General features: G+C 40.1%; 1 protein-coding gene across 1 annotated transcript in view; it reads left to right on the top strand.

Moving 5' to 3' along the window:
* ITPR2 (inositol 1,4,5-trisphosphate receptor, type 2) overlaps positions 1 to 11579 on the top strand; it is a 586895-nt gene that overhangs the window by 150849 nt on the left and 424467 nt on the right. Inside the window, exon 10 of the mRNA XM_010856005.1 lies at positions 4357 to 4401. Coding sequence (XP_010854307.1) covers positions 4357 to 4401 — 45 coding nt within the window. The remainder of the gene's footprint in view (positions 1 to 4356; positions 4402 to 11579) is intronic.

The following is an 11579-nucleotide window of genomic DNA, read 5'->3' as shown; positions in this document are numbered from 1 at the left end:
TCTGCTGGATCATGGAAAAAGCAAGAGAGTTCCAGGAAAACATCTATTTCTGCTTTATTGACTATGCCAAAGCCTTTGCCTGTGTGGATCACAATAAACTGTGGAAAATTCTGAAAGAGACGGGAATACCAAACCACCTGATCTGCCTCTTGAGAAATTTGTATGCAGGTCAGGAAGCAACAGTTAGAACTAGACATGGAACAACAGACTGGTTCCAAATAGGAAAAGGAGTATGTCAAAGCTGTATATTGTCACCCTATTTATTTAACTTATATGCAGAGTACATCATGAGAAACGCTGGACTGGAGGAAACACAAGCTGGAATCAAGATTGCTGGGAGAAATATCAATCACCTCAGATATGCAGATGACACCACCCTTATGGCAGAAAGTGAAGAGGAACTCAAAAGCCTCTTGATGAAAGTGAAAGTGGAGAGTGAAAACGTTGGCTTAAAGCTCAACATTCAGAAAACGAAGATCGTGGCATCTGGTCCCATCACTTCATGGAAAATAGATGGGGAAACAGTGGAAACAGTGTCAGACTTTATTTTTCTGGGCTCCAAAATCACTGCAGATGGTGACTGCAGCCATGAAATTAAAAGACGCTTACTCCTTGGAAGGAAAGTTATGACCAACCTAGATAGCATATTCAAAAGCAGAGACATTACTTTGTTCTCTAAGTTCATTTTCTGCTTTTTTATTTCTTTGTCTTGGATGCCACATACAGGTGAGCTCATACAGCATTTGCTTGTGCTGTGCTTAGTCCCTCAGTCATGTCCGACTCTTTGCGACCCCGTTGACTGCAGCCTGCAGTATTTGCCAATCTCTGTCCAACTTATTGCACCTAGCATAATGCCCTCAAGGTCCATCCATGATGTTGCAGATGGCAGGATTTCATTTTTTTTTTTTTTTTTTACGATTGAGTAATAGTCCATGGTATGTACTTTTGAGATCCTTCTTTGTTATGTACATCAGCAGCTCTATGTTTTATTGCTGATTACTATGCCATTGCTTGAATACACCATGTTTTGCTAATCCAGTCTCCTGTTACATGATATACATTTTTGTCTAAGCCTAATTTCTAGCTCAGTTTTATATCCCTACCATTGTTCCTCCCCACCTTTCCCATCATCTTCAAATCAGTGTCTCTTTTTAGTTGATTTTCCTCGAATATGGTCTGCAGGAAACTCCTGGAATTTGAACTCAGCATACACTGTTCTTTCTTCATCTGAGGAAAGCTTTATTTTCCACTATCTTTGATTATTGCCTATGTTTCACTTATTTTCTCTTCCTTTTAGTACTCTGAAGGTCCATTAGTTGATACCCCATTCTCTGGTCCTCTATGACTATTTCCTTTTTCCTAATTTTCATTTATTTACATGTTTCCTCTGTGTTGAAAGACAGCTGTTCAATTTTTGTTCTTTGCATCAGTCATTTCCTATAACATCAACTATGCTCATTTCTGCTGCTGACATGGACTTTAATTTTGTATTTATGTATGTTTTCATTATTATTGAAATTCCCCTTAATTTATCTTCTTTTTATATTGTGATTCTTTACTTTTTAATTATGTTATTATTTATCTTATTATTTTATATTACATTTTTAGCCGTTCATATTTTGCTGTCTTCATATAGAGGCAGTGTTTACTTGTACTCTCTTGAATGTGCCAAGCCATCTCCTGAAAACTTATTTTGAATCATATTGGGCTTCCCAGGTAGCTCAGTGGGTAAAGAATCCACCTGCCAGTGCAGGAAATGCGGGAGATGCAGGTTCGATCCCTGGGTGGGGAAAATCCCCTGGAGAAGGAAATGGCAACCCACCCCAGTATTCTTGCCTGGAGAATCCCGTGGACCAAGGAGACTGGTGGGCAGTCCATGGGGTTGGAAAGAGTCGGACATGACTGAGCACGCTTGCAGGCATACCATAGATAATACTCAGAAAGACTCTGAGAACAAATTCCCCGTGTTTTAACATACTTTGTAATCTGTCCCATGTTGTTTTTTTCATGCTTTCCTCCCTTATTATCCTCAGAAGCAGAAGGGTTGAGTGGATGGTCTTTTTGTTCCTCTTCCTTTTTCTCAATCCTCTTGCTGAATCTTTAGCTGCAGGACAGCTTACAGGGTCCCTGCCTACTTCCCAGTTCCAGCAGGTGTCAACTCTGCATCCCTGGGATCTCTTGTGGTTGTATCTCTTCCTGGCTCCTCTGCTATTTCTCCGTTATCTCCATCATCACTCAGTGCCATTCCAGATTGTAGCAGCTACAGTTTTTTCTCTTCTCGCTGATTGTTCAGGCAGAGCTCCTTAGAAAACCCTCTGCCATCATCTGACCCCTCTGCTTTCTGCCCATTTGCTTTCTGAACTTTGTTATGTCTCTTTGATCATGAGAAACAGAAAGAGGTAATGGAGAGTGGATGGAAGGATGTTCTCAGATACTCAGTTGTGTCTGACTCTTTGTGACGCCATGGACTGTATGTAGCCTGCCAGACTCCTCTGTCCATGGGATTCTTCTGGCAAGAATACTGGAGTGGGGTGCCATTTCGTCTTCCAAGGGATCTTCCCGACTGAGGGATCAAACTTGATTCTCTTGTGTCTCCTGCATTGGCAGGCAGATTCTTTACCACTAGTGCCACCTGAGAAGCCCAGATGAAGGATGGGGGGAAAATTTTCTGCTCCATTCCATAGCAGCTTTTCAGGGATGGAGAAGCACCTCTGTATGGGTCTTTGGTTGGTGAATACTTAGGTTCTGTGGGTCAGCAGGCAAATCATGGAACCGCGGCCAGTATCTTCTAAACTGTGTTCACTTGGCCACTAGCCTGAAGTAAGGTTGAGATTTGCCATGAGATGACAACTGGGGAGGTATTGCCTCTCCTCCAGCTTTATAATTACTGTCAATTCACTGAAGATTTAAGGTTTAGGTTGTTTTCAGTCTAAGTCTTCAATGTTATTGAGAGTATTTTGCTTTTTGATCTTTTTCCAGCACCTTCATTAATATTCAGCAATTAATTGGCAGGGGCATTCGTCAGAGCTACTAACCAAGTATCATATTGAAAAAGACCTCTAGCCTTATGTCTTAAGTGGTGACTTTAATTACCTGGTGTTGCATAATGTATACACAAACTGACTCACATTAATAGGATTACATTCAACTGGACAGCTTGTTATTTTGAGAAAACAGCCTGTAAATCAAGTGATCAACAAGGATGTCTTTTTGAAACTGTGTGGCCTGGTGGAAAGATTGAAGGCAGGAGGAGAAGGGGACAAAAGAGGATGAGATGGTTGGATGGTATCACTGACTCGATGGATATAAGTTTGAGCAAGCTCCGGGAGTTGGTGATGGACAGGGAAGCCTGGCGTGCTGCAGTCCATGGGTTTGCAAAGAGCTGGACATGACTGGGCAACTGAACTGAAGTCCATTGGGAGTCAGGAGTTATGAATTCTAGCCAGCTGGAAATGTGTGGGCCAACACACAGCATTTCCAGATCTCATGCTTCTCATTGGAATGACCCCCAAACTACTCCACAGCCCAACCCAGAGACATGAGTTCTTTTTTGTTAAATAATCCTCATGCATTAGCTGACGTAGGTGATACGTGTATGTGTGTGTGTGCATGTGTGTATATGTATATATATAGTTCCTCTTTCGCTTGACTTTCTTTTCTTGTGTGTATAGCACGTGCAACAGGATCTTGAATCACACTTAAAACTTGCCTTTGGTCTACTTTTAAAACTTGGTGTGTGCATTATTGGTCAATGGCAGGTTTTGTGGTGGGCAAAATGAAGTTTCTCGAATGCTTCCTAGGAGGTGAGATTGTCAGCTCTCCTTGTTCAAAAATGTCAACTGTTTGATACAAACAAAGGCCATAGCTTTGGTATTTTACCTTTAGTTTCCTGCCACTCGGATTTGAAGGTATTTGATAATACGTTTTTTCTTATCCTCTTTTTATGTGAAATTTAGTTAAGTATACGTGGTGTGTGTGCATGCGTGTGCTCAGTTGTGTCCAAGTCTTTGTGACCCCACAGACTGTAGCCTGTGCACCAGGCTCCTCTGTCCATGGAATTTTCCAAGCAAGAATACTGTAGTGGCCTGCCATTTCCTCCTCCAAGAGATCTTCCCAACCCAGGGATCGAACCCATGTCTCCTGCATTGGCAGGCAGATTCTAGATCACTTCGCCACCTGTGAGTATCAGGTCAGTTCAGTTCAGTTCAGGTCAGTTTGAACTGACTGTGTGACCGCATGGACTGCAGCACACCAGGCTTCCCTGGGAATATAGTGAACTGGAATTAAAGATCACTGTTCTTGTTAATGTACTTTTAATAGCAATTCAAAACTAGTTTTGTTTTTTTTGATTTTTAGCTTAACCCTGATTATCGAGATGCCCAAAATGAAGGAAAAAATGTGGTGAGTAGAACTATTTTTTTTCTCCATAAAATACAAGCATATTATTTACATTTTATATGAACAAATTGAAAAGTTAGTAGACAATATGAAGACTAGGGACTCTGAGAGAGAGACTCTGAGTAGAGTTTGTGGATCAAAGATAAAAGTAAATGATGAGGTGGCTTAGAGTATAAGAAGATGATCAGTAGTGGGTATTTAAGGAGATTTCTAGCAATTTGGAGGCTATTTATGATAGAGTGCTGAAGGCAGCTGGGTCTCGGAGGTATGTTGGGTCTAGGTTTAGTTTTCAGAAGTGCATAGAAATTAGGAAAGAGGAGTGGAATTGTGACCTAATATTAAAATAGGACAACGGAAAAATCATTTTTGATTCAAAATAACTTGGGTTTTATTTATGCAGAGAAATTGAACTATTCAGAAAGTAGATAATTTTTGTTTCTAATATTCTACCCTGTGCTACTCAAAAAGATCTCATTTTTCATTAAAAGTACTTATTATTATTCATCCTGCTCATCTCATCTCCACTTGTAAAGAAAATGACTTAATGATGACAACATGATTTAATTCAATAAACTTTTAGAGAGGAAGGGATGTGCCAGAGGGAATGGGTTTGGGGTACAAGTGAAACTGTGTGGTGATAGATGGTAACTAGGCTTCTGGTAGTCATCACTGTGTACTATAGGATGTTGAATTATGATGCTGTATACCTGAAACTTATTAACAATTCAGAAATTCAGGACACTTTGATGTGATATAAATAAAGCCCAGATGATGGGCTAGATTTCCTTTTTTTTTTTGGTATGTCTAATTATCATTTATATTATTGTTGTTATACTTTTAAGTTACTTCTGCAACTGCTGTCCTTAGAAACAACTAAGGACAAGACCGAAAAATCAAACTCCTGTTTCTCAGTTTCCTACAGGAAAAGACTGTGAACTATTTTTTAAACTGATTCAGTTTCCCCTCTTTTAGTAGAAAACTGGCAACTCTGACTCCTGTTTTCCATGACACACAAAAGCTAGTAAACATCTAGAAGTGGTTCAAAATGTATAAGTAAACTGATTTTATATGACCAGATAGAAAGTTTAAATAATTTTTATGATCTGAAAACATACTTAAGAGAACAAAACTTCTCAACATTTTCATGCCTAATCGTAAACATTCTAGCGAATAATTTCGATTGTCTGAAATTAGTTGCACAAAAAAGATATAACTAAATGTTTTAACTCATCAAACTGATCACATAGAACAGCCTTGTCTAATTCAGTGAAACTATGAGCCATGCCCTGTGGGGCCACCCAAGACAGATGTGTCAAGGTGGAGAGTTCTGACAAAATGTGGTCTACTGGAGAAGGGAATGGCAAACTACTTCAGTATTCTTGCCTTGAGAACCCCATGAAAAGAATGAAAAGACAAAAAGATATGACACGGAAAGATGAACTCCCCAGGTTGGTAGGTGTCCAATATGCTACTGGAGAGGAGTGGAGATATAACTCCAGAAAGAATGAAGAGGCTGAGCCAAAGCAAAAACAACGCCCAGTCGTGGATGTGACTGGTGATGGAAGTAAAGTCCGATGCTGTAAAGAACAATATTGCATAGGAACCTGGAATGTTGGGTCCATGAATCAAGGTAAAATGGAAGTGGTCAAATAGGAGATGGCAAGAGTGAACATTGACATTTTAGGAATCAGCGAGCTAAAATGGACTGGAATGGGTGAATTTAACTCAGATGACCATTATATCTACTACTGTGGGTAAGAATCCCTTAGAATAAATGGAATAGCCTTCATAGTCAACAAAAGAGTCCGAAATGCAGTTCTTAGGTGCAATCTCAAAAGTGACAGAATGATCTCTGTTTGTTTCCAAGGCAAACCATTCAATATCACAGTAATCCAAGTCTATACTCCAACCGGTAATGTGGAAGAAGCTGAAGTTGAATGGTTCTATGAAGGCCTACAAGATCTTCTAGAATTAACACCCAAGACTGGAATGCAAAAGTAGGAAGTCAAGAGATAACTGCAGTAACAGGCAAATTTGTCCATTTAGTAAGAATGAAGCAGGACAAAGGCTAAAAGAGTTTTGCCAAGAGAATGCACTGGTCATCCAACAACACAAGAGAAGATTCTACATGTGGACATCACTGGATAATCAATTCCAGATTCAGATTGATAATATTCTTTACAGCCGAAGATGGAGAAGCTATACACAGTCAGCAAAAACAAGACCAGGAGCTGACTGTGGCTCAGATCATGAACTTATGTAAAATTCAGACTTAAATTTCAGAAAGTAGGGAAAACCACTCAACCATTCAGGTATGACCTAAATCAAACCCCTTATGATTATACAGTAGGAAGTGACAAATAGATTCAAGGGATTAGATCTGATAGAGTGTCTGAAGAACTATAGATGGAAGTGGCATTGTATAGGAAGATCAAGATCATCCCCAAGAAAAAGACATGCAAAAAGGCAAAATGGTTGTCTGAAGAGGATTTACAAATAGCTGATAAAAGAAGAGAAGCGAAAAACAAAGGAGAAAAGGAAAGATATACCCTTTTGAATGCAGAGTTCCAAAGAATAGCAAGGAGAGATAAGAAAGCCTTCTCAGCGATTAATGCAGAGAAATAGAGGAAAATAGTAGACTGGGAAAGACTAGAGATCTCTTCAAGAAAATCAGAGATACCAAGGTGACATTTCAACATTTCATGCAAAAATGGGCACAATAAAGGACAGAAATGGTATGGACTTAACAAAAGCAAAATATATTAAGAAGAGGTGGAAAGAGTACACAGAAGAACTATACAAAAAAGATCTTCAGGACCCAGATAACCATGATGGTGTGGTCACTCACCTAGAGCCAGACAACCTGGAATGCGAAGTCAAGTGGGCCTTAGGAAGCATCACTACGAACAAATCTAGTGGAGGCGATGGAATTCCAGTTGAGCTATTTTGAATCCTAAAAGATGATGCTCGGAAAGTGCTGCACTCAATATGCCAGCAAATTTGGAAAACTCAGCAGTGGCCACAGGACTGGAAAAGGTCAGTTTTCATTCCAATCCCAAAGAGGGCAATGCTAAAGAATGTTCAAACTACTGCACAATTGCACTCATCTCACATGCTAGGAATGTAATGCTCAAAATTCTCCAAGCCAGGCTTCAAGAGTACGTGAACTGTGAACTTTCAGATGTTCAAGCTGGATTTAGAAAAAGCAGAGGAACCAGAGATCAAATTGCCAACATCCACTGGTTCACAGAAAAAGCAAGAGAGTTCCAGAAAAATATCTACTTCTGCTTTATTGACTACACCAAAGCCTTTGTGTACAACAAAGCCTGTTGTGGATCACAACAAACTGTGGAAAATTCTGAAAGAGATGGGAATACCAGACCACCTGACCTGCCTCTTGAGAAACCTGTATGCAGGCCAAGAAGCACCAGTTAGAACTGGACATGGAACAATGGACTAGTTCCAAATTGGGAAAGGAGTACGTCAAGGCTGTATATCGTCACCCTGCTTATTTAACTTATATGCAGAGTACATCATGTGAAATGCTGGGTTGGATGAAGTGCAAACTGGAATCAAGATTGCCGGGAGAAATATCAATAACCTCAGATACGCAGATGACACTGCCCTTATGGCAGAAAGCGAAGAAGAACTAAAGAGCCTCTTGATAAAAGTGAAAGAGGAAAGTGAAAAAGTTGGTTTAGAACTCAACTTTCGGAAAACTAAGATCATGGCATCAGGTCCCATTACTTCACGGCAAATAGATGGGGAAACAAAACAGTGAGAGACTTTATTTTTGGGGGCTCCATAATCACTGCTGATGGTGATTGCAGCCATGAAATCACAAGACACTTGCTCCTTGGAAGGAAAGCTATGACCAACCTAGACTGCATGTTAAAAAGCAGAGACATTACTTTGCCAACAAAAGTTAGTCAAGGATAAGGTTTTTCCAGTGGTCATATATAGATGTGAGATTTGGACTATAAAGAAAGCTGAATGCCGAAGAATTGATGCTTTTGAACTGTGGTGTTGGAGATGTCTCTTGAGAGTCCCTTGGACTGCAAGGAGATCCAACCAGTCCATCCTAAAGTAAATCAGTCCTAAATATTCATTGGAAGGACTGATGCTAAAGCTGAAGCTCCAATCCTTTGGCCACCTGATGTGAAGAACCGACTCATTGGAAACAACTGTGATGCTGGGAAAAATTGAAGGCAGAAGGAGAAGGGAACGACAGAGGATGAGATGGTTGGATCACATCACTGGCTTGATGGACATGGGTTTGAGCAAGCTCCGGGAGTTGGTGATGGACAGGGAAGCCTGGCATGCTGCATCCTATGGGTTTGCAAAGAGCTCAACATGACTGAGCAAATGAAGTGAATTGTACTGAACTGTTTTAAACTGAGTACAACTTGCTGTTGCCCCATGGTGTCTACTGCTTCATATATCTGATTACCTCCTTTTCTATATGTGACTCTCAGTAGGGCTGGATTTCTTTAAAAGCAATTTGTATGCGTGTTAAGTCACTTCAGTTGTGTCCTACTCTTTGTGACCCTATGGACTGTAGCCCACCCGTGGGGCTCCTCTGTCTATGGGATTCTCTGGTCAAGAATACTGGAGTGGGTTGCCATTTCCTTCTTCAGGAAATCTTCCCCACTCAGGGATCGAACCAGTGTCTCTTATGTCTCCTGTATTGCAGGCAGATTCTTTACCACTAATGCCACCTGGGAAGCCCTAAAAGCAATTTAGTCATATATTTTGATATAAAATAGACAAAGTCTATAATACAATTTGGTAGGAATTTAGCCATCCCTTTTGGAATGAGCAGGTATTATTACTGCATCACCCAAAATTCTGCTGTTTGATGGAAACCATTGGAATAAAGTGATTACTGTTGTATATTGGTATGCAGATTTATGTTTTATGAGGATAATGATTATGGTGGTGATGAATCAAATCAGAATTTCTGGACCTGAGTCAGTCCTGTTTGACTCCTCTCTGCAAAATGATTATCATGTTTACAATAGAAATAAACGGAAGTATCAGGTCACTGATCCAGTAAAAACTTTAATTCGTGTCAAAATATCTTTAAATAGAGAAGTAGTTTTTTTTTTTTTTTTTAAGATAAATTGGATCTTTTGTTTGTAATTCAATTTTATCCCCTGGTATGGGCTTTTCTTGCCTCGATTTTCAAGTAGCTGTACCAGGATTGTTGGGCTCTTACCTTCTGATGACTTAGGAACACGCCATCAGTAGCCATGTTTAAAAAGCACAGTGTGTTCTTGTAAGCTTGTTTGTGCTCACAATGGTTCTAATCAGAGACCACCAGGAAAATATGCCTTCTTGAATAAATGGGGTTCATTACTCTTTGTACTCACACTGTGGGGAACTGTGGGGTATCTCAGTGAGCACGTGTTAGGAAGAACCTATTTTAGGGTTTGGGCTTACGCAGTTGATTTTGGGGATGACTTAAACAGGTAAAGCTTTGCTGTGTATAGGAATGCTGTGAGGATGAAGAGGTGTCTTAATACATTTTATCTATGGGCAGGGTAAGTGAGATCCATGTTCTTGCTAAAGAGGCAGTAGTTGCTCATACTTGGTAGAGGAGAACAGGATCATCATTTTTTTTGTGGCTCGTACAATATTCACAATCTGTTGGTGTTCAGACATGGTTATGAAGTGGTGGTGTTTTGTCTTGATCCACTCCAGTCATTAAGTGGCCTTATCTAGTGTTGCTGTTTTGTGAAATTGTCCATATTCACCAGGCCCAGCTCGAGTGTCAGGCCAGCTCCTAGCAACTCCAAGGCCTGGCTCATATACCAGGCCAGCTGTTGGATGTCAAGGACTGTTTTTCTCCTTGTCAAGGTTTATTTCTGTGATATTCTGTATGGCTTCTTGAGCGTGGTGTAGAGACAAGAGAGCTCTGCTTTAGCACCACCATAAACTTGCGTAGCCTCAGACAAGTCAGGTAGCTTTCCTGAGACTCAGTTTCTTCACCGGTTTGATAGAATGAAGATGTTTGCCCTACATCCCTCACTTGCATGTCATGCGGATAAAAATCAAAGCAGACGGATGGACAACTCATTGTGTAAAAGATGTCAGTAGGTTAAAAAAGTGTAAGTTGTTTCTCTTAAGAGGGCCTCATATCAAAGCTTCGAATTGTGTAGTTGAATTAAATCTTCTGTGCTCATCTTTTTTACACTCCATACCATTTGGAGATGCTATTGATGCTTCTGGGCAGAGATGAGGGGAAGAATATAGTGTGTGAAGGCTTATGGAGCCGCACAGAGCGTATAAATAAGTAATCGATCCATGGTGAAGTTCACTCTTTGTGTTAACCAAGCCTTAGACTTGCTAGATTTTGTTTCTTTGTATTCTGAAGTACAGTTTCTCCCCACCTCCTAAGCACCCTTCTGTTGAAGCAGTGTTACTAGTGATTCCTTAATTGCATACCACACAGGTGGATTTGCTTTTGCTGTAGAATTTTATGATTGGCTCTCATCTGTCATCAGAAGCACATCCAACTGGGACACGTGATTTCATTTTCTTTTCTCTCTAAAACCACTAGCTTGAGAGTAAATAAACCTGAGAATATGGAGCAGTAAAGCGAACAATATGGCTGCTCATTTTATACACCATTTACCACCTAGCAATAATGACGTTTCTGTCTAAGAAAGGAAACAGAGGAACATTTGGAGTGTAGCCTGTGAAAAATGAAATCTGTTTCCCAAAACAATGCTATCTCACCTCAGATCTAGGTTCCAGTAACACTGAATTCACTGTGACCATGCTAATTATTTTCTTTTCTAATTTTCCTTATGTTGCCTATTTAATATCCAGTTAATATTTTTCCTGTAATTCAGAAACCTTTATCAAGTGTTGCCTTCCATTTTTGAAGTTTCAAAGGTTAATGGATGGTGCCGCTGAAATGAGGCAGAGTGTGTCAGAGCTCCCATTAAGACCCAAATTGCTGTATTTATTCTACAAAGAAGCCTATTATTTCCAATCTTACAAATGTACAGCATCCACAGGGACCCTGTAAATATTGGAACTGTATCAAGCCCAGCTGGGAACCTGACAGTCATTAGTTTTTTTCTCCGTGAAAGCCTGCATCTTTTCAGATGGCTCTTTGAAGGGGACTTTTTGGAGGATAACACCACCCATTTTCACTTACTTTATTTCTGTGG

Source organism: Bison bison, unplaced genomic scaffold, assembly GCF_000754665.1.
Source record: "Bison bison bison isolate TAMUID 2011002044 unplaced genomic scaffold, Bison_UMD1.0 scf7180017864370, whole genome shotgun sequence".
In the NCBI taxonomy this organism is placed as follows: domain Eukaryota; kingdom Metazoa; phylum Chordata; class Mammalia; order Artiodactyla; family Bovidae; genus Bison; species Bison bison.
The sequence above is the reverse complement of the archived record's forward strand: the minus strand, read 5'-3'. Positions and strand labels throughout refer to the sequence as shown.